Source organism: Tursiops truncatus, chromosome 16, assembly GCF_011762595.2.
Source record: "Tursiops truncatus isolate mTurTru1 chromosome 16, mTurTru1.mat.Y, whole genome shotgun sequence".
Lineage (NCBI taxonomy): Eukaryota > Metazoa > Chordata > Mammalia > Artiodactyla > Delphinidae > Tursiops > Tursiops truncatus.
In genome coordinates this window covers 44455675-44479134 of record NC_047049.1, presented here as the reverse complement: position 1 = coordinate 44479134, position 23460 = coordinate 44455675, and the positions used below count along the sequence as shown (strand labels likewise).

The 23460-nt window shown below is 49.4% G+C and overlaps 1 protein-coding gene across 1 annotated transcript in view; it reads left to right on the top strand.

Moving 5' to 3' along the window:
- The window catches only part of CXCL12 (C-X-C motif chemokine ligand 12), a 28417-nt gene extending 17597 nt beyond the window's left edge, over positions 1 to 10820 (top strand). Inside the window, exon 4 of the mRNA XM_004313531.4 lies at positions 10498 to 10820. Coding sequence (XP_004313579.1) covers positions 10498 to 10582 — 85 coding nt within the window. The 3' untranslated portion in view covers positions 10583 to 10820. The remainder of the gene's footprint in view (positions 1 to 10497) is intronic.
- Positions 10821 to 23460: the final 12640 nt, after the last annotated feature.

The following is a 23460-nucleotide window of genomic DNA, read 5'->3' as shown; positions in this document are numbered from 1 at the left end:
CCAGCCTCCCCAGGGGTCTTTTCTGGGGTTCGTCCCTGGCTTCAACTTGAACTCCAAGGAAAGACCCCTCAGGCCTGTGCTTGCTACCTTGTTAAGACTGATAAATGACCCAGAAGCATCCCCTAAGCCCCTCCCCACATAAAAAAGTACACAGATTCCGTTTAGGACCAAGATGCTCTTCCTTCCCTGAAAAGCACCAACCCAACCTGCCCAGCATAAATTGTGGTGAGACGGCTGAACCGTCAGCCTGTGGAGAGCTCTAGCCCAACCCCAGATGTGTGGCGGGGAGGCTGCAGTCCACCCACAGCCTATGTGTCCAATGAGAACAAACTGGGACAATGGATTCTCAAGTGTATACATCTCCTGCAGGGCTGCAGGCTCTGTAACGTCCTGTTGGGGATGGGGGAGCTCTGCGGTGAAGAGCGCTTGTCATAGTGGGTGTTTAACAAACATTTGATATGTGAGCTGATGTCCTCGAGTTGTGAGGCATCAACAGACCCTAGCAGCAGCTTCCCGGGCAAGCCACAACCAAGCCCTGCTGTTCCTACCTGGCACTGGAGCTAATCTCAAATTCCAAGGAGGTTGTTCTGCTAAGTTTCCAGAAGTTAACACTCATTTTAGAGCAAATGAATTGCAGCTACCTCTCGGCCCGTGAAACCAAACAGAAACATAGCAGAGTGAAGCCCTAGATGGAGGGGGGAGAGTAGAGTGGCAAGGGGTGCTTGTGGGTGGGAGGAGCCTTGGATTTGTAGTGAAAGCGAGTAGCTGCGGATTGCTGTATGACCCATCCCCAGTTCAATCTAACTCAGTCCGCAGGCCGCCTGCCTGCACCTCTGTAGCTGACTGGAGCTCAGAGAAAAAAGTACATCCCCGCCATCCGGTCTGTTTAAATTCCTGACACTCACCACAAGTGGGTCCTTAGTGCCGCCCGGATGCTACCACACTTCCCTGTTCCATTTCTCCTACTTCTCCTGGGTGCTGATTCCACACTTTCCTCTCTCTTTAAGTCTTCATCGCCCTCTCCCTCCACACTCCCAGCTGATGGTCTGGCTTCTATGTCAGAATGAAAGGAAGAGGTAAGAAGGGAATTTCCGTGAGCTTCCCCTCTCGTCCACTGTCTGTCCATCCTGTACCCACTGTCACTGCTGTCACCTGGGAGTGGTGCCAAGTGCTTCTCACCTGCCAAAGAACATTTCTCCTAACCTCCCCCGTCTCCTACACCATCAATCTTTCACTGTCTCCGTCATGCCGACATGCTATGATAGCGCCCTTGGAAAGCAAAACAAAGCAAAAATAAAAACAGCCTCTATACTGTATCTTCTACCCCTAGGTCCCCCTACAACTTCTACAGTATTTCTGTTTCTTATCACACAAAAGTCCTCAGAAAAGTTGCCTGTATTTCCTATGTCCACCTCCTCTCCCCCCCTCTCTCTTATCCTTCCTGAACCCACCCTACCACTCACTCCACTAGGGCTGCTCTTTGTCGAGGGCGTCATTGAGCCCCGTTGGGAAATCGAATGGTCGGTTATCAGTCCTCAGCTTCTTCAGTCTCTTGGCATCATTGGACATCGTGGAACACCCTCCTAGAAACACGTTTTCTGGTTGGCTCACAGGAGACCACTCCTGACTGTTTCTTTGGCTTCACGCCTTCTCGTGTCTCTTTGCTGCTTCCTTCTCATCCTCCAGACGTCATCCAGACAGGAACACCCCGGGACTCAGTCCTCAGATGCTCTTCTTAAGCACCAGGTGAACTCACTCACTCTCTTGGCCTTGAACTCCATGTGAAGGTTAAGGAAACCAGTGATCTCTGTCCTGGACTATCACCTTGTAAACTCAGCACCTCCTCTGAAATTTACCATATGCAAAATGAAACTGCTAATTCCCAATTTTCCCCCAACCTGCTCATCCCGATTTCTGCAAATAACAGCTCTATTTCTTCCAGTTGCTCAGGCCAAAACCTTTTAGTTATCTTTGATTTACTGTATTATCTTACAGTCCTCAGCTAAACTATTACCAAACCCAATTAGTTGCCTTCAAAATATATCCAGAGCCCAATCACCATGCTACCATCTGATCCAAGCCACAGTCATCTCCTCTTTGAATCCTTACACTAGCCCCTAAGCTGGCCCACCGTCATGTCCTGCAGTGTCCTCTCAACAGCAGGAAGGGTGGCCGGGCATGGTGATGTCACCCCTACTCAGACCCTCCAGTGGCCAACAGAGGCTTACACCTGTGGGCCCCTGTCACCTCTCTGATGTCACCTCTCTCTACTCTGGCCACGCTGGGCTCCTCTCCCTGGAACAGGCCAGGACTGCCCCTGGCAGAGGACCTTTGCACTTGGTGGTCCCTGCCTAGAAACCGCATGGTTTACCCCCTCCCTTCCTTCCGTCTCTGATCGCCATCACCTTGTCAGAAAAGCCTTTGCAGACCCCCGATCCTGTACAGCAGCTCCTCACCTGCATGTACCCTGGCACCTTATCCTGCTTTTTCCTGTCCACAGCACCACCTGCCCTGTTTACTTGCTTGTGGACTGCTTCCCCACAGGAGAGGTTTAATACCACGCAGGAAGAGAGGGGCTTGGTCTGTTTCACTCACTAATTTTTCTTCTTTGTGGCTGGTACATAGAAGGTACTAAAGAAATATTTTTTGAATGACTGCCTGATAAATCAACAGGATGCTAACATATTGGATGTTTTCTTTGCTTATCTGTAAAATAAAGATAGCAATGCTCGCAAGGTTGTGCGTTCATTCATGCACCCAAGGTCACACTGGTAAGTCATTACTTGCATCCAATTCATCTTACTCTACTGTCCGTATGTCAGTGGTCACACACATGACCCTTCTCTAGAATCCCCTGTGCCTGACCCTTCCCCCTGAAGTCCCCATCACATGAAGAACTATAGTGGTTCATTTCCTGTGAGTCCAGATTAAAGAATCATCCCTTTCCCCAGAGGCCCCTCCTTCTGAGCGTTCCTCCCCCCTGTGAGGATCTGCACACACTCCCTGTGCAGACCACAGGGGCGGTGAGTGCTGGGCTGGGGTCCAGTTGGCCGGGGGCTCAGGGGGAGGACGGCCACAGCCAGTACAGGTCCCCAGGGACGAGATCTCTGCTGCTGGCGTTTCATCACAGGCAGTGGATGGCTGGCCAGACCTTAGGACCCAGCAAGAACCCTAGAGGAGCACGATTCCCGAAATACTGAGCAGAAAAGAACAATCTACAGGGGTCAGCTACAGGAAACTGAGGCCGTGTGACCACAAATGGACACGAGTGGGAAGTGACAGGCTGGAGGGGTTCCAACCTCCATAACCATCAGGATTCCCTGCCTCACTTCTAGGGGTGCCCGTATCTTTCCCACTGCCCTTCCCAAGTGGAGGGCTCCAGGTACCTGGATGCTGCTGGCTTGGCCTGAAGGCGGATGCTGGCAGCCAGACCCAGGAGGAGGTAAGGCCAGGGGCTGAGAGCTCAGGAAGGTGGGCGGCAGCAGGGGCTGTGCTCAGCTTTCCTAAGCAGCAACAAAGCACTGCACTGCAGCTGGAGAAGTTGCTCAGGGGAAGGGGTGACCTGTCAGCCTAGAAGGCCCCAGCTGCAGCCACTGGCTCTCACCTTGTCCTGGCCTCTTCCCGGGCATTTTCCTGAACACGGGAACATCAGCCCAGGTCACACAGGCTTGTAGGCCGTGAGGAAACAACCATTTTGAGCATTCCTGAGCTGTGGGGGAGGGGACTGTCCTTCCGGCCACTGTGGGAGCCCCCAGCACCAAGCCAGGTCCTTGGCACCTAGGCACGAGGCCTGTGAGGAACCAGCTCTTTCCAGTTCCTCCCCTGATAGATCACCTGCCCAGCCAAGGCCTGCCCCCTGCTCAGGAGGCCAAGGGGAACCAGAGGCTAATGCATTCACCGCGCGTTTCCTATGTGGGCAGGACAGAGTTCCCAGCGGGGAAAACAAACCCCTTGGTCAGGTGCTTTCCATCTGCTGACATTTCTGGTGCCGCCTGTACCTGCCAGGCCCATAGCAGTACTTTCTAGGCATGGTCTTCTTGTCCTCCCAACAATCCCACGAGAGACCAGCCCTCTCCCGTGTGATGGACACAGGTCTGGGGCGGCCATGGAGCCTTCATGCCTCAGAGCTGGGACGTGGAGAGGGCATTTTGGCTCCAGTGCACCAGACAACCCGTCCTTGCTGTTTGCAAAGCGGGGCCCCAGGCAGAGGCGGGGCGCAAGGGCTGCCGGGTTTCAGATCCCTTCTGCCCTATATGGCCCAAGCGTATTTCCAGACCCCAAATGAGAATCCATGTAGAAGAAATGCTAGGCAGACTCTGGCTGTGGTGTCAGTATAGCCTGTCAGAAGCAGCAGTTTTTAAAAATGAAATAGCACTGAACAGAAAAGAAGAGAATAAATTGGAAAATATGGGAATATGTCACACTTACTAAAGGCAAGAACAATTCACACTCGTGTGGGTATGTGTGTGTGTATGTTTCATAACGTCAAATGCAATTTTTATTGTAGACAGTGGTCAAAAGTGTACTGGTCTTGTGTACATACAACCCAGTGATGAATGTGTCTCACCCTCCCTGAGTAGAAGGAAAGAAGTTAGAGGATAGCACTAGATTTCCTTGATTCAATGAGTTAAAAAAATTCTTATGTTTCTAAAATGAGGATGCAGTAATAATAACAGTATGCATCAAATGGCTACTTACTTTTTTTTTCTTTCCTAAAGAGCTGTAGGCTTCTCTAGAATAGCAAAATCAGACCTAACCCACCGTGTACTTTTCTGGCCCATGTTCTCAAGTGGCAGGGGAGCAGGAGCCAGATCCCCACCATTATGCCTTTCCAGGGAGTCCAGCTCCAATGGGGACCCCAATTGACCTCCCCAAGCCTGGTCTGTACTCAGGAAGCCCAAGGAGCAAGGGCCTGGAGCCTGGGTTCCAGAGAGGGTAGGGCCTGAACCTCAAGGTTCCCAAAGAGCGAAGCCAGAGGGAGTAGTCCCCTGGGCAATAAAGAGTATCGGTGATGCTGTTAAAATGCCCTTCAGGGTCCTTAACACTGGAGTGATCCTGGCCCCCGATGTGCCCAAACAGACCCAGTGTCTGCCTATTGTCCCAACAAAATCACTAATAGTGCCCTTTCTCTCTCAGAAAGTCCTAGTTTGAATGACAAATTATATGGCCGCCTTATCAAAGGATGAATGAGTTTGTGGACTCTGCTAAGCTCATGCCTGCTTCTCCCAGCCCTCGTTCCCCTCTTTCTCCTCCCTTCTCTTCAGGAAAGCCTGAACAAGCCTCAGGTCCCTGTCCCACTTCCTCCCCTGGCCCTCATCTCCTCTGCTCACCCAAACCAGAGCTGCTTTCTGGGCTATCTGAATCCCTGGCCCAGCGTTGGGCCCCTCATTCTCCCCAGAGGCCAGGTACAAGATAGGGCGGCTGGCCCAGGAAGAGGAGACATCACAATCCCCAGAGCTTTTGAAGAGTCACTGGACCCACAGTCAATGCCCACCTGTCCCAGACCACACTGGGGACCCAGGGAAGCCTCTGTACCTCCCTGAGCCCTGGTCTCCTTGTCTGTGGTTCCTCATCTGGAGCTCACAGAGAGGGGAGAAGGGACAACCCTGGATTGCCCTGGAGGTGGGCAGGGCAGGCGCCTGAGTGCAGGGAAGGTACCAACGTTGCATTCATTGCATCTTCCTTGTGCCCGGCACACAACACACACTAATGGGTGCTCACTGCAAGGGAGATGGTGTTCCTACTTTGCACATCAGAAAAGTCAAGTTAAGCACTTTCCCAAGCCATGTGTGTAAAAGTAACAGAACTTTGAGTCTCCACATGTTTTATTGCACCATCTGTATCACCAGTTAGTCCTCCTTCCTGTGTGTCTCAGAAGTAACCATGAGCCGTGAAGGGATGAAAGGGAGGTGCTGGGGTGGGGAGGGGTTATGATGACAGGAGGGAGTCACTTGGAGCCTAAAAGGCAGTGGGCACTCTTTCACCATCCACTTAGCTGGGGGCTGCCCAGGGATAGAGGGGTGACGTGATCGCGACTCTCATGGGGTCTGCACATGCAACGTATGCAGAAGTGTCTCCTGGACCTGACCCTGTTGACTGACATACCCCCAGCCACGCGCAGCCATGGACTCAGGAGTGTGGGTGGAAGGAATGCATTCTTGGGTTGGAAAAGGGGTGGGGGTTAGACCTTGCCCTGAGCAGGCGGCATGGAGGGAGCCAAGGTAGAGGCTGATAAGGAATAACAGGAATAACAAGGACAAAATGATGCCTGCTAACGTTCCCCACATGCTGATTACGTGCCACACAGGGCTGGCTGCTCTAGGTCTGCGACCTCATTCAAGCTGGGACAAAGGGAGTGAGCTGCTCAGGGCCATGCAGGATCAGTGGCAGACGCGGCCCAGAGCCACCCCATCTCTGCATGGTGTGGGCTTGAAGGCTAGCGATGGGGGCTCTGCAGCTTGATATGTTGGGTTCCAGGGAGTGCGGTGCTGGGCTGGGGTTCCCCTCCCTGTCTTTGCCCCTCAAAGCTGCCAGCATGAGACTCTTTCATTTTTCAGGGCTGCCTCCCACGTCCTCCATTTGTAATCAAACCCATATCTTTATGAAGCACCAGGGGCTCTTGGTGACGTTCATCCCCTCAGCTGTCTGTGTTGAGGGTGTTCCTTTGCTGGAGACCAGACTGGGATAAAGGGTTAAAGCCCACCCCACCCCCCCTTCAGCTTTTTCCCTAGGGCTGTCTCCCAGTGGGCTCCTCCTGGGGTAGCCTGGGCTGTTTGAAGTACCCAGGGCAGGATGTTCTCATGAAGCCAGGATTCAGGAATTTTTTCAGATTCATGTGGTTAGGCTCTGTCCTCGGCCTTAGGGTACACAGGCCCACAGTCCACCCACCCTGGGCTCAGCCTGTTGCTTCCTTTCCCTTCCTCATCCCCACGCTGCTCTCTGTCTGTAGTCTCACCCCATCCACAGGGACCCCAGCTCCTAGCTCAGCCCTTCTCCAAGATTTCCCACTCACCCAGGGCTTTGGGCCCTGTTCCCCTGGGCCCATCATCAAGAGTCACCAGCTCTGCCCAATTTCATGGAAATTTCCAGCTCCTAAGTCTCCATCTTGGGCCCACCACTCGCTCATTGCAAGAAATTTTAATTACTCGCTGAAGAAAATATTTAAACAAACAACTGAGGTTATGTAATTGCCACTGGCTGCAGCTCCCTGACCCGCAGCTCTGGAAGCGTTGGGACAACTGTGCTCTGGGCTGGACCCAGAAAGAGTTGCCCATCCCTGTGACACTTCAACACACGTGGCGCATCTGATTATAAGGCTGCTAATGAGGATGTGGTTTGAAAATCATTTTTGCTCCTTTATCTTGAACTGAAATTCTTTTATCTGGCTTTTACCATTGCTTAATTTTGCTGAGGGTTCACAAACCACAGATCTTTACAGTGTTGAACATATGTATTCTTGGGAGTTCAAATTCCCAACTTTCATCCTTCACTCCCAACTGTTCCAGCTTCAGCAATTTCATTTCACCAGCTGTCCTGCCAGGGGACCCCAGCACCACCTCATGCCAGTGTTACAGATCCTTTCTCAGAGCAGCCAGATGGCCTCTTATGCAAAAAATTTTTAAATTAAAAATGGTTTCCAAGTAAAATAAGACAGGCAGACAGAGTCTTCCACCTCATCCCCTCAACCTAAGCCACTCACCGCTCAAACTGGTCTCCACCCAGAGGTTGCTTAGAAACACGTACAGAACGTCCAAGGCAGCTTGGAAATGACTTGCATCTCTTCTCCCAACACACACCGTGGGCTGTTTTACAGGAATCAGATCAAAGTGGAACAAACTTGTGAAGTTTCCAGCAACCAAATGCAACTTCCCCATCGTTTTTGCTCACATGCTCGCACGATTCACTATCAAAGTGCAACAAAAGACAGAAGAAGGCATCTTTGGCGGGTTAGGGCTTGGAATTGTGACTGGAATTAAAGACACATGAGAAATCCCGTCTCAGGGACCCAGCCAAACCTGAAATGAATGAGTCAGGGAGCTGCTGCCAACCTTTGGGAGTAACTCCAGCCTGATATGTGACTCTTTGGGTGTGCCCCCAATGCTTAGGACAAGGGAAGACATGTTTTCGGACCTTTGCACTTCCCAGCATCCAGAAAGAGAAACAAAAGAGGTTACCTGATTCGCTGGACATGGCCGGTGGGCGTCATCCATGGGGAGAAAAGAGATGCAGTGATTTAAGAAGAGCCTGGAGGGAAAAACCAAGCAAAAATGGAAATGGATGGAAGGAAAACATAATTTACAAAATAATATTAAACATTTAATTTTAAACAATGTGAGGAGAGCCTTTGGAATGGTCTTGAGCCTTTTAGGATTTTGGATTCAGTGTCTTTCCTCACAGAAGAATGAAAAGTATCTCAAAGGTAGCAACGTGTTAGATTCTGGAGAAGAAAGATCAGCCTCACCTTGCTTTGGGGTTCCCTGTGTGCTCAAGAAAGTGTGACTTCATTGTAGGCACTAAATAAAAATGCTCTGCGTGGATCTTAACATCCTTTATTTGAAACCCTCCAAGAAAGTCCCACAGCTCCCCTCTGCAGCCCCACTTCCCTTCCCCATCCTCAATCACATCATCTCACCAGGGTCCTCAAATGCATCTTTCCTTTGCCCAAGCCTCTTCCCAGACCTTCCACCCCATGGCTCTATTGATCCTTCATCTGGACCCTCCCCTCCACCAAGATGCCTCCGCGATAAGCATTTCTGCTCCACCCTGTTTCCCTCACAACGCACAGATCTCCACATCATCTTCACTCCCTTGTTCACGTGTCTGTGTCTGTGGTCTGTCCTTCCCCTGGTTGCCAGCCCCACCAGGCACTCTCTTCCACACCGTACCCCAGCTGTCCCTGGTAGGACAGCCTCTGCGGGCAGCTGGCATTCCTCGGTCTTGTCTCTCTGGAAGTTTTCTCCTGTCACACAGCCAAGTCCAAGTTTGTTTACCTTGTCTTTAGCCAAAGCCTGATCTACTATCCCAAGAAGAAAGGCAGCAAAACTGTCTCCTGTTAACTATTTACAAAGCAGTACCTTTTTTGTTGCTGTTGCTTACACGCCCTGAGGGTTTTGCATTGGTCCAATTGACATAATTTGAATAATGTGGTAAGTTAATATTTCTCTAAAAACTTTCATGTGGTTACATTTGTAATGTATGTTAATACATTAATATAAACTGTAGTATTCCTTTTATTTAAAAAAAATCATTTGGCAAGTTTCATATGGAACACTGTAAGTCTCCAAGACTACAGGCTGAAGCATTAGGAAAAATCGAATACATTATTTTTAACATACTGTGCAAAACCCCCAGAGGATTTGCTCACAAGGATCTATCTTGTTCAGGCACTTTTTTTTTGGCAGTGCATGTTTGGAAAGACGATTATCACCCCAACTTGTTTTCAGTGAGTAGATGAAAAAAAGAGAAGGCAAGTCCAAGAAGAGGATTTAGTAAAAAGAAATACGGGAAAGCAAAGAGATAGGAAGAGAAAGTCCAGAGGCAACAGAGTCCTCCTGGAGGAAGGCCCAGTCCAGGGGCTCAGCCCGAGCTGCACGTTAGGACCACAATTCCCAGACTGTGAGCAACAAAATCAGAGTCTGGGGTTGGGAACCAGGTGGCAGTACTTCCTTTGCTCTTAGGGAAACTCATGGTGGGAAATCACTGCTGTAGACCACAGGTGCTCACGTTTGAGAGGTGATCAGAGGGCTTCTTAGGACACATTTCTTGGCAGCACCCCAGAGCTTCTGACTCGGCAGGCCTGGGTGGCCCCTAAACAGGTGCATTTCTAACGGGTCCCAGGGGATGTGACGCTGCAGGTCCAGGACCACAGGATGACAGCGAGCCTGTGCTCTGGACCTGGGATGCTTTGCCTTGGGGAAAAGACAAAGCCCCAGGGATTGTTTGAGAACGAAATCAAACACTCTAATAGCTTCACACAGCCTCTGGGCCCCCATGCCTCATTATACCTGCTTTTGCCTATACCTCACCGGGCTGCATAGGAAGCTTTCAGGGCTTGCGGGGAGAGAGTGGCACGTGGAAGTGGGAGGGGTGTCCGGAGGCAGAGGCAGGGCCAGCCCTGCAGCCGTGTTGGGGCAGGTGTCCTGCCCATCTGCTGCCTTCAGCCATGGGCACCCTCCTCTCCCTCTTCTCAGCTTGTCACTGAGGACTCAGCCTCTGTGTTGCTGCTCCCTCTTCCTCTGCATTAATTTCTTTCCCTCTCGTTTGATTAGTGGGATTCTCTGAGTGTATATGGCCGACCTCATGCTACTCACTCAGTGCCCTGCAGAACTTGAGGGCAGTGGGCTGCGGGGCTTTGGTTGGGAGGAACGGTCCAGGTTTAGTGAGTGTGTCAAGCACTCAGTTCCTAAGATGGTATTTAGAGACATAGCTGCCAATAGAGGTTACTTTATAGGATGGGATTCTGGGGCACTGTGTGGAATATCTTCTGTCACCTTCCAGACCCAGTCCCACACTCTTGGGCCTGACCTCTGCCCTGGGAACCAACCTGGCCAACACCACTGCCGGCATCACCAGCAGGAGCTGAGGACGACGGGATGTTTATTCCCTGGAACCTTGAGCCAAGTCATCCCACCTCCCCCACCCCCCCGGCCTGCTTCTGCTGATGGAAGGTGGGAACTCTGTCCCTCTGTCCAGGCCTGCTCCCTGACTTTGTATCTGGTGACTTCTCCCTCCCCTCCCTCCTCTCCAGGGGAGGTGACTCTGTGTCCTGCCTGCACTTTTGTAAGGAATTCCTTTATTAAACTCTCCTGAAATGATGTTAACTGGAGTGTGCCGTCTCATCTCTGCTGGGACCCTGATTGCTACATTTACTTCCACATTTTCAGATTATATTTTTCCATGATGTTTGCATTTCTTATAACAAGCCCATGTTACTTTTACAGTAGAAGAAGTAAACAGCAAAGAGGAGAAGCGAGGAAAGGCAGCAGTCAGTATGCTGCATGGGGCGGAGAGCTGCTCCCTGAACTGGCCCACTCTGGGCCTAGGTTTCAACCCCCAGGGGGACACAGAACTGACCCAGGTCCCTGCATCTGTGCATAAAATACCCAGGGGAAGATTTTAACTCAGCGAATTATGATGATGCAAAAGGATTTGCCAAGAACGACTCAATTCACCCTCTGGAGTGAGAAGGTTATAACTTTACTCTGCATTCATTTCAAGGTCTACATCAAGCTCAGAGGCTACAAGGCCAGGCTTTGGAGTTAGGCAGACCTGGGCTCCAGCCTGTGTGACCTCAGAGAAGTCACCTAACTTCTCTGAACCCCAACCTTGTCATTGGCAGAATATCAGCTGTGGAGAGAATTAAATGAGATAATATATTTTCAATCTTTAGCAAAATGAGCACCCAGCAAGTTCTCAAAACACGGAGATAATTCTCCTATAATTATTATAAATGCTATTCCATACCTTGAGCAATCGTGAGTACAGTAAGATGGGTGATGATATACACACTTCTAGTTTTTCACATGGCATGTGTGGCAAGAGGCATTTTTGGTCCCAGTCTGGCCTGGGCTGCTCCAAGGTCTTCAGCCCCTATTCTGTCCATCCTCAGCTGAGGGTCCCTAAATACCTGAGGCCCAATTTGCTCTGCCTTGGGGTGGCAAGCCCTCCTCTCAAGGGCTTTGCCACAGTTGGCAGAAGATCCGCAGTCTGAGGATCTATAGTCATTCAAAGGTCACTTCATGCACAGAGTGTTACCACCTGACGTCTGAGGAAGAAAGCTTCCCTCCAGTAAGCTTCCCAGGACTCCAGCCGCCAGCCTGGTGGTCAGTTGGGACAAGCATCTTGCTGTCGGTCACGCGAGGGCTCTGTGTCTGGCTCAGTGTAGTTTGGGGGCTGCCATCTTAAACGTTTGCTGTTCGGGAACAGTCTTTTCCTGAATGAGATTCAAGCTCAGTGCTCCCACAGGACACGGGACAGTTCCCCTATAAAGGCACCCTGTCGTCTCTGTCCATCCAACCACTCCTCCGTGGTCAGAGGGCCTCAGTGGAAAAAGCATTATGTGTTTGACCCTGTCCATCAGGGGTTCATCGGAGCTGAAGGTAGGAATGGTCACCTTGAAGCTCTACGTCTCCAGGCCTGAAAGACCGAAGCCACTTCCTTGTCCCACCCCTATGGGCTGGGAGCAAAGGCTCGCATGGGAGCCTCTCGGGATGGCACTCGAAGGACAGCTGGTCTCCATGGACTGTGGCACACTCTTGTTTCTGTCCTTCCCTGGCCACTCTCCCTCTGCACATCTATGGCCCAGGTCTGTGGGAGGATCACGGAGATCATGGGTGTAGGGTCCGCGTGGCTCGGGGCTCAGCTCCTGGTGTCCACTATGCAACCCCAGGCCCAGCTGCAGGACACGTGTCCACCAGTGGGGTTCTCTCTGGCACCAGACCCTCTACTGGGCATCCAACAGCTCCCAGCTGCCAGACTGATCTTTAAAATATAAATTTGTTCATACCCTTCTCCCTGAGTAAAATTCTTCAATGCTTTTTTTCTGCGCCTTTATAATAAAATTCAAGCATCTCTCTAGAGCCCACCCACAGGCTCAGGAAGCTCTGCCTCTGGTTACCTTCCAGTGCTCATCAAAAAACACCCCATCACCTGTTTCCTGAGATCCAATCTCCCCACCATTTCTCTGTCCCTTGACCAAGCCCCACTTGCTCCCTCCTCAGGACCAGGACGTTTGTACTTAGGGTTCCCTTGCCTAGAGCACTGTCCCCTACATCTTCCCACGCTGCCCCCTCTTCACCCCCACCTTAAAGAAGTCCCACCAGGGAGCCCTCTTCTGGTCCTCAGGCAGACACCCTCTCCTCTTCAGTCCTGCCTGCACCCTAACTTCCCCCAACCCATTTATCATTTGACATTTTCTCCCTCATTGTCTGTCTGTGAACGTAAGCGTGTAAGGGCAGAGAGCCTGTTCATTTCCACCTGTGTCAGCAGGCCCCTAGGACAGTGAAGAGAACATAGTAGGGGGTTAATAAATAGGTGAGGATGGGTGATGATTCCCCAAGTACCTTACAGTTTAGAGACAGGGGGGTCCTGGCTTCAGGCCAGCGAGCCCAGAGAAGCCCAGGCAGCCATGCCCCCTGTGGACCAGTTACACAACAGGGAAATAGAGGTAGGAAGTGTCCCAGCATGGCTTCTGAAGAGTGCAGGCCCCCAGTGCACCTGATGGAGAGAGACTGGGGATGCAGGAGAAGTGGGTATTCAGAAACCGAAGACACTCAGGTGTGGGGAGCACACTCAGGTGTGGCGGAGGACAGGTGTGGATGCTGTGGGTTTCCAGCAAGCCTGAGCCCAACACCAACGAGTGGGATGCTGGGCTTTGGAGCTAGGCGGCTTGCCCAGGCCACAGCTGGCCAGGCTCAGCTGAGCCTTCCCAGAGGGGGAGAGCTGTGTAAACAGGAAGTCCACTGCCCGGACGCTGATGTGCCTTTGATAAGGGCGGAATCCTCGGGGGTCTCTTTCTCCCAAAGAGTTTCTCTGTTGGTTTGAAGCCACAGCTCCAGTGCAGGAAAACAAACTGGAAAGTGTGGACACTTTCCTCCTTCCTGGCTCAATCTCCATGGGGGAGGGACGGGAGGGGAGAAGAGGAGAGGGGAGGGAGGGAGGGACTAGGGATACATGAGAAAAAGGGTGAAAAGCGGAAGAAAATAAGACGAGGAAAATGAAGGAGAGGGTGAGACACCGAGGAAGAAGCAAGAGCTGAGTGATTACGTAATTTCTCTGAAGTAAAACCAACTAAACAAAATGGAACTTTGAAAAGCTAGAGGTACTTTGAAGGGATCAACATATGAAGTTTCATAGGTTAGAACTTCTGTGGAGCCCCTGCTTGCAAACACCCGAGTCAGAAGCACTCTCTTTCTAGGAACGGGTCTCTCCAGAAATTCCGTTTTCTAGTGTGTGATCTTTGTGGAGAAGAAAGATAAGGCAGCTTAGCACCATCCCTGCGGGGTCTCTCCAGCCCTCTTCTCCCTGCTTCCTATGCAGTCTCCCACCCAGAGCTTATCTAGCCCAATTGTTCCATGTAAATCGTTCCCAAATCTCCACTCTGTCCTCATTTCACTTCCAAAATTCAGTCTCGCATGTTCTATTACCGCCTCCAGCCTGATGCCCCATCGACCCCTCAAACTGACTAAAATCTGGCCTCTGATCATCAAGTAATATACAGAAATAGAAGGAATGCATCAAAAATGAGAAGTAGAAGGATTGCTTGGAAAGCAATCCACCTAAATGGAAATCACTCCCTTGTGAAGCCCAGTGAGCCCCACCCCTGCCACCCTCCCTGTCCCCTCTCTGCTGCCCCAACTCGTCGTCTTCTTCAAACAGCACCATGCGGTAGCATCTTCATTTGTCCCCCTCTTCAGTTTTCCTCCATTCCAATGCATTTGACGAGCTAAATCTTTCTCAAGCCAAGGTTTAATATTTGACACGTACACATACGTCCTACTGTGTGCCTGGCCCTGTGCTAAGCATCTCACATACATGGTATCAACCTGCTCATCAAAGTCACCACGTTATGCAGGTACCCCTATTCCTCCCCCCATTCCTGTACAAGAGGAAAACTGAAACCCTCGTGCAATATTAGTGGGATTGTCAATTGGTACAGACACTATGGAAAACAGTATGGAGGTTCCTCAAAAACCTGAAAATAGAACTACCATATGATCCAACAATTTCACTTCTGTGTATTTACCCAAAGAAAACAAAAACACTAATGTGAAAAGAGAAATGAACTCCAGTGTTCATTGTAGCTTTACAGTTGCCAAGATGTGGAAGCAACCTAATTGTCCATCAATAGAAAAATGGATAGAGAAGATGTGGTGTGTATATACACCTTGGAATATTATTCATCCATAGAAATAAAAGATTGCAATTTGTGGCAATATGGACGGACCTAGAGGATATTATGCTAAGTGAAATAAATCAGACAGAGAAAGACAAATACCATGGAATTTCACTTATATTCTAAAAAACAAAACAAACAAACAAATCAAAACAAAAACAGACTCATAGATACAGAGAACAAAGGGGTGCTTGCCAGAGGGGAGGGGAATGGGGGAGCGGATAAAATAGGTGAAGGGGATTAAGAGGTACAAACATCCAGTTATATAATAAATAAGTCACAGGGATGTAATACACAGCATAAGAAATATGGTTAATACTATTGTAACTTTGTATGGGGATAGATGGTAACTAGCCTTATGTTGGTGATCATTTCATAATGTATGCAAATGTCAAATCATCATGTAGTACACCTGAAGCTAACATATTCTTGTAGGTCAACTATATTTCAATTAAAAAAAAATAAATAAATACATAAATAAATAAATAAGAGGAAAACTGAGCTTAGAGGTGGCACAGCTCACCAGGTTGAAGCAGGGAGCCTGCGGTGACTCCACAGCTGATCACTACATTGCTCTCTTGGGTTCTCACTTAGCGCTCCCCAACGCTGGAGAACATAATAGTAAGTCCTTCCCTCTGACGTTCCAGACCTTCCCAGTCTGCGCCCCTCCCCCTTTCCAGGAGGATGCCCCTGGAGGTCTTCCAGTTTGGCTCCTCTGAGCTCCTTCTCCACATGCTCACCTTTGTTCTTTCCCCTGCCTAAAGGGTCATTTCTCAACATATTCAAACCCCACCCATTGTGGAGGGCCAAGATCATATAACACATGACATCTCCTTTTGGAGGTACTTCCATGTGACTTTCCTGTGTAGTCAGTACCTAGCCCTCTTGTGCTGATGTAGCCTCTTGGGGAAGTATGTCCTGGCAGCACCATGGTGTCTCTCCCTCCCGGACCTTGGGGCAGAAAGGAATATCCACCCTCTAGTGGTCAAACTGCAGGAGACCTCCCAGCTGTTCCTACTGCCTCCTCCTAGCAACCAGACTAAAAGGGGAGCTATTCCTCAGAGCTCACTATGAACACCCCTTAAAGAGACATCGTCACCAGGGAACTCCATCTGACCAGCTTGCACCCAGGGAGGTCAGTATGTCCAAACCCTTTCCAAAGAATTCCAGAGCAGAAATAAATAATTGCTCTTCTAATACGCACTCTGACTTTATTGCCAGTTAAGTAATTTTGGTGTTTTTAAACTTTGGATTCATTACTCGAGGTCATTAAAAATAATCGTGAGCTTCAACATGCAGTACACTAATTAAGAGTTTGTGGCAGATTCCTGTCATTTCCTTCAAGTCCCTGAAATCCAAGTTCTCTCTTTCCCCAGTTTATTGAAATTCGAAAGCACATCCTGTGTTCTGTCAAGTTCCAGGTGACCCTGTGTTAAGAAGCCACTTTTTGGGCGGGATGAGTGGTTGGTATGAATCTGAATGTAAGAACAGATTGATTAATTTTTAAAAGTATAGGACATGTAATATTTTATCCTTTCAGAGTCCCCCCCACCCCCTAAAAAAAGTCATGGGATTCTTCCCCCAAAGAGTCCCAGGGGCAACTTAACAATGTACAGGAAATTCAGAGGAATCTATGTTAGCTTGATGCTTCCAAGCCCCACCTTGGAAGAAAGTACAGAAAGTTAAATGCAAGAAAAGTTATGCCCTGCAGCTACGCTAGTTTAACTAAGAAATGAGATGTGGCAGGTCAGGTTGGGAAGCTAGATCTGGGCAGCTGCCACGTCCAGGTTCACATGTAGCTGGCACCCCGTGGAGGCACTCTTAACTGCCCATGCACCCACGGCTGCCCTGTCCTCTGCCCTGGGGCTCTGCCTTTTCAGAGCGACAGTCTCCAAAATGTGGGGTGAAAGGGCTGGTCCCTGAGCAGTGCAGAGGAGAGGTGTGCGTGCATTTGGAAGGCTGCCGCCGATCTACACGCCCCAAGATCTCAGTAACCTTCAAGGCAGCCCTAAGATGCACGACTGCTGCATGTCCAAGGCTGTCAAGTTCTCACCTGTCTTTTTCTCTGCAGTAGGGCTTGCTAAATTGTGTACATATTTCTGGGTTGGTAGGTTAACTTCGGATCTTGGTTCTTTCATCCAAGGCAGTTGAAATTCCTCCATCTACACGCGGTCAAAGTCTTGATCAGAACTTCTATAGTGGACCAACGTCTCAAATGCCCTTTCGGCACCTCAACCCTTCTTCCCCTAGTCTGCAGGTGATGAGAGAGACCTGGGCGACAGGTCTTGTCGAGGACTAACTTGCATTATGTCCCCTTCTTTCCTTTGGGACGTGTCTTTTAATTCCTTCACTACTGCCATGGATCTCTTCCGTACTGTTCAAGTTTTTTAGGTGCCTTTTAAGAAATAGCACCAAGAGCTGAGTTTGGACTAGAAAGCAGGGCTCTGAGACTCCCCGCTCCCTCAGGGGAAAAGGTGGAATCAAGGACTCCCCTTCGTCTAATCCATTTGACGGTCATCCTTGCCTCTCTCAGCTGGATTGTGACCCATTTACACCCCATGGGGAAAGGATGCCCCACGCTGCCCACTGCAATCCCATTTTCACATCTTAGAGATACACCAAGGTTCTAATGACATTTTTCCAAACATTCTTGCTCAGAAAAGTTTAAAGAGAAAGGATGAGCCTAGAGTCCTTCTGCAGGCGGGATGTGGAGAGCCAGATGTTCCATCCCCTTGTTCCCTCCCCTCAACAGAAGTGGGCATGGCTCTTTACACCGAGCTGGGCTGGGCGGTGGAGTCTGGGAAACAAATAGTCTGTTCCTTTCTCTTCCCTCCCTAAAGAAATGCATTTCCCTCCAAAGCAATCTTATTATTTGTGTATGTTCTCAGTGTCCTTCATCACAAGTGGCTCGCAGCCAGCTCAAGGGAAACTATGAAATTCACAAGAGAGCCCCTGTAGATGGAAAGAATCACTCACTAACTCCAGTAATTATGATGGTTTTTTTTCTTTTTATTAATAGAGTAACCCCCGATGTAGCCTCAGCTAAGCAATTTATCAAATATAAATTCCAGAGCCTATATATAACTGGATTCCTTTTAAAGCTTTTAACGGATCCATCCTATAGACTTCTTTTGTTGAGGGTTCAGTGGAACACGAGAGGATGAAATGAGGGGAACTCGGGAGTTAACCCTCTAAAATTGAGATTTCTTGAGCTGGTTCAGAGAAGGCTATGTTTCTGGGGAAGGAAAACAAAGAAAGATGAGACAGGAAGAGGTGAGAAGTCTTAGTATTTGGTGTAATGAGTACTGTTTGGGGAGCTATAGGCTTTCAGCCATGCCAACAAAATCCTCCCTCAGCAATATTTGAGGAATATTTCTCCTAAAGATGTGAGTAGTTCAGTTGTGTATTACTGTCTACCAAACCATCCCAAACACAGTGACATAAAGACACTTCACCACTTCACTGTGCTCATGGAGTCTGTGGCTCATGAGTTTGAACAGGGAAGAAGGGGGTGACTGGTCTCCCCTCCATGCACTTGGGGGCCTCAGCTGGAAAGAACTGAATGGCCAGGAGTGATGCTCACAGCTGAGGGCTGAACTGAAGTCATCTGGAGGTGCCTTCTCTCAATGTCTGGCACCTGGGCTAGACAGCCAGCAGGTTAGGCTCCACTGTGACTTGCCAACCACAGCACGAAGGCCTTGCCTTTCCATGTAGCCTTTCTTGGATTCCAAGTGAAAGGGCCTGTGATGGTTAATTTTATGTGTCAACTTGGCATGGCCGTAGTACCTAGATATTTGGTTAAACACTGTCTGTATGTCACTGTGAAGCGTTTTTTTTGTTTTGTTTTGTTTTACTGTGGTTTTGGTTTTGTTTTTTCTTAGGTGAGATTAACATTTAAATCAGTAGACTTTGAATACAGCAGATGATCCTCCGTAATGTGGGGGGGCCTCATCCAATCAGGTGAAGGTCTTAAGAGAAAAAGACTAACCTCTCCCAAAGAGGGAATTCTGCCTCCAGACTTCCCTGGAACTCAAGACTGTAACATCAACTCTTCCCTGGGTCTTCAGCCTGCCTATCCACCTACCTGCCGATTTTGGATTTGCCAGGCTCCACAATCAGGTGAGATAATTCCTTAAAACGTGTGATTAGTTCTGTTTATTTGTTCTGTTTCTATTAGTTCTGTTTCTCTAGAGAACCCTACCACCTAGGGGCTCAAGAGGGACAATCCCGAGAGACCTAATCGGAAGGCTGAAGCATCTGGGCCTTTCCTGGCTGAGCCCCAGCACAGAGTGTCACTGCTCCATGCTCTGTTGGTTAAGCCCAGATTCAGGGGGAGGGCGTGTAGACCACCTCTCAACAGGAAGCGTGTCGAGGAATGTGGGTCCATGTCTTACAGCCTGCCCACTATAAAATCCACAATGGCCCTTTGAGAACTAGGCTAAGGCACAGGGTAAAGGTTCCCAATAATTATCTAAGGAGCCAGACGAAGTACAGATTGAAGATCGTGTCTGTGCCAAGAGCCCTGGCATCATCACACAGCCTCTGAATGCATTTCCTTACTGGAGACAAGAGGGGATGGTCAAGGTCACATTTGTCCTAGGTCTTGGGTAGGACCAACTGTCGAGAGAACTGCTGCCTTGCTCTGAGCTTTGGGAGAAGCTGTGGCTTGTGTACCATGGGTCTAATCTGTGTGACAGAGTAGACAACTTGGAAGAGGGCATATAGGCAGAACCTAAAATTTTAATGTGGGTCAGGTTGAGGGGATGGCCGAGGGCACGCCCCACAAGACGCCTCCTCTCAGTGTGCTTACTGTATAAGGTTGTACTCAAACTCTTTCATTGTCTCATTTAACTTTTCAAATAAGCATGTAGAGTTGTTATCGTTGTTGCTGAACCAATCACCCTCAGATCTAGTGGCGTGCGGCAGGAACAATCATTTCGTTATCCATCCTTGTGGTTCTGGGTGGACTCAGCTCAGCTGGAAGCACCCCATGGACGTGTCTCAGGTGGCAGTGAGGGCCGAAGTCACCTGAGGCTCACTCGCTCACAGGTCTGGCTGCTGAGGCTGTCACGGAACCTCCACTGGGACCGTCAGCTGGAACGTCTGCATGGGTCCTTCATGGAGAGTGACTGGGTGCTGAGAGGGAACAGCCCAAGAGAACCAGGCAGAAGCTGGCCAGCTTCTTGTGACCTCACTTTGGAATCACGTAGCATCACTTCCACTGCATTCTATCAGCTGCGAGCATCACAGAGGTCAGGCCATATTTAAGGGAAGGAGTCTGAAAGCACTTTCAGACATGCTAAAAACCATCACATGTTATTGTTCCTCTCCTCTTACAGATGAGGAAACTAAGATCTGGAGAGGCTGAGGTGAGTGGTGGTTCACACAGCTAGTAAGCAGCAGAGAGGAGACCTGAACGAGCTCAGCTATACCCTGCCTCTGTGTGAGCCCACATTCTAGCAGGGCACATAAAACACAGATGTGTAGGACCAGAAATTGAGGTTGAAATTGATAAGTACTAGAAGAAAGGAGCTGATAAATTATTCTAAGAGCAAAGAAGGAATGAACCTGTCCTGCTCAGAGAAGTACGGAAAGGCTTCCTGAAGCAGGTGGCTTGGAGCAGAGGGGGGAAGGATCTGTGTAAGATACAGATGTGCAGAGAAGCTGGGGGAATGGTGGGGAAGGTGGAGAGGCACAGGCATTTCTGTCAGAGACACTTGATGAGTGGATATGCAGAGGCAGGAACACACATGGCAGCCCTGTTAACAGCTGAATGTGCCTAAGACATTTCATGGAAGTAGATGCAGGACACGAGGACTGCCACCTGATGATGAAAACGGGCTGGGATGCCAGGTTGAGGCTTTGGCTTTTATTTAAAGCTGTGCTTCTCAAAATGTGATCCCTGGACCAGCAGCAAGGGCAGCACGAGCACCACCTGGGAACTTACAAGAAATACAAATTCTCAGTCCCACCCCAGACCTACTCAATGAGAAACTCTGGGGAGGGGGCCCAGCAAGCTCTGAGGCAGGCTCTTGTTTGAGACCCTCTGCTCCCAGGTACTGGGGGCTCCCGCAGCAGTTTTGAGCAAGAGAGTACTGTGATCTGAGATCCTCTTAAAGCAGATTGCCCTGGTTGTGGTGTGTTGGGCAGGCTGAAATGAGAAAGCAGATACTTGTCTCCAGGAAAGAGGTCCTGTACAATCGTACAAGTGCAGGAGGAGTGGAGGATGGGGCAGAAGTGATGGGCGAGGCACCGGGACAGGCAAAGCCCTGGGACTTGGAAACTGGTGAGGATAGTGGTCCCTTCCCCACAGCATCCCCTCTAAGGACGAATAGTTAACAGGCACAGTTGGACTATTTAGAATTTCTCTAAATATTTGAACCACGTGGCCCAGGAACCTGAGTATAAACTGAGGACCCGGGGGTTGGATTACAGACGCGGTTTCCTGTTACACAATCAAGCTACTCTCTGCAGTTTTCCTGGGGGAAAGCATTGCTTGGTCCAGCGTTTTCTTCTTCATGCTTCATTACAAGGTCTGTTGGTTCCATCATGCTGTTGCAGAATGGGTTTAATAATACGAACTATCACATATGGTTGAAAATTAAATAATTCCTGCAAACTCAATATATATTAGCTATTTTAATTATTATCATCCTCGTTGTCATCATCAGTATTCATTTATTAAAGATACATTTCTACCGTGTGCAAAGCACTGAGAACATAGTGGTCCATCCTCTGGGTCTGTCTATCCTTTACTGAGAGCTCACCTGTGAAACAGACAAGAACATGGAGCTTAGACTCTAAAAAATTGGGTTTGAGCTTTAAGTTTTGTAAAGTCTTAATTTTAATCTTGGTAAGCCACATCTCTAGGTTTGTTTAGTCTTCTGCAAATGGAATTAAAAGACTTGCCTTGCTTCACAAGACTGTGTGAGGATCAAATGAGAAAAAAAAGGGAAGACCGTTCTTCACTTTTTTTTTTTTTTTTTTTTTTGCGATACGCGGGCCTCTCGCTGTTGTGGCCTCTCCCATTGCGGAGCACAGGCTCCGGACGTGCAGGCTCAGTGGCCATAGGCCACATCCATTCCTGGTGCCTCCCTCTCTCTCCTTGCTCAAGGCCCGGTTCCCCACTGGAGTGTTGCAGATTTCATTGTCTCTTTTTCTGGGCTGTCCCCAGCTGCGCTTCCAATTCAATGAAAGCCAATTAAGTCACAAATCAATTGGCAAAATGACTAATTCAGTGACCATATAAATAAACAGATTTATCAACAACTTGTTTCTTTTGATTCTTTATTGAGACTTGGGCAATCTTACTGGATGTGATGATTTTATCAGCTTATTGATGTTTTAAGGGATGTTTCACTTGTGCTGCTGTAGGGATCCTGGAGGGCACCGGGACGTAAAGGAATTCTCTGATGGAGGACAGGCAAAGGCAATCAGCACGTGGATCCCCCTGGACTGCCTGACTCGGAGAGGGAAGGGCTGGCAGTATCAGCAGAATATGGAGGCCTCACAGCCCAGACTCCTACAGCTCTCTTAGGACCTGCCAATCCATCAGATGTAAATCGCTAGAGACTTTAATAAATACTTTGGTAAATCTGCCAAGTTTGCAGATTTGAAATACTGAAACATTAAAACATTAAAAGCTTTACATTTAAAACATTAAATTAGCCCTCCAGTGCCCAGTGGTCCAGTCACCCACCCGTGTGTGGTCGACTGGTTTTTAGGGACTTGTTGAGGCCCAGACAGACATTTCCGAGTGGACTTTCAGCACATGTGGCCGAGCCTGGTCTTCAGCGCACTGCGATTAGCCTTGTCTCTGGCAGTCGCCTGGCTCTGACTTGAGCCCGCAGACCTGCTCACTGACTAATGTTTCAGCAGAAGCCACAGAAGCAAAAGCGGGGGGACCTGCTCTCCAGGACTCCACACCTGAGTGAGATTTGGTACCACCTGGAAGAGTTCTGGCCTGAAAATTATTGCGTCAGCTCTCCTGGGGGCCTGCGTTTTGGGTATTGTTTACTTCTGGGGAAACTGAGGGCTGTAGGCCAGGAGGAACGGTGCTGAAGACACGTGTCAGTAAGAGACGAAGGTGAAAGTGAACAGCGGGATTCTGAGCCCCTCCATCAGCTGTGCTGGGTGTCTCCGCTGGGTCTCTCCGAGCCCACTTGCTTCCTACTCTACCCAGCAGAGAAACTGGCTAAAACTCCAACCTGATCAGATGTCTCAGGCCCCATGTCACCTCCCAGCATCCCCTCGTCCTTGAGGACAATTCCCAGACTCCTCAGTTTGGCACATGTGGCTTTAACTATTGGAGTCCTGGCTGTGTCTCTGGACTGACCACCTATTTTGGTTTTTACTAAACCACAATGTCACTGCCACTTGTGTGTCTTCTCACATGCTGGACCCCTTGAATGAATGACCCCCATCTTGTTTCAAGGCTACCTCTTACCCAGTGTATTTGTCTGCCAGGGCTGCCACAATAAAATACCATGGTCTGGGTGGCTGCTACAACAGATATTTATTCTCTCACAGTTCTGGAGGCTGGAAAGACCGAGGTCAAGGTGTGGGCA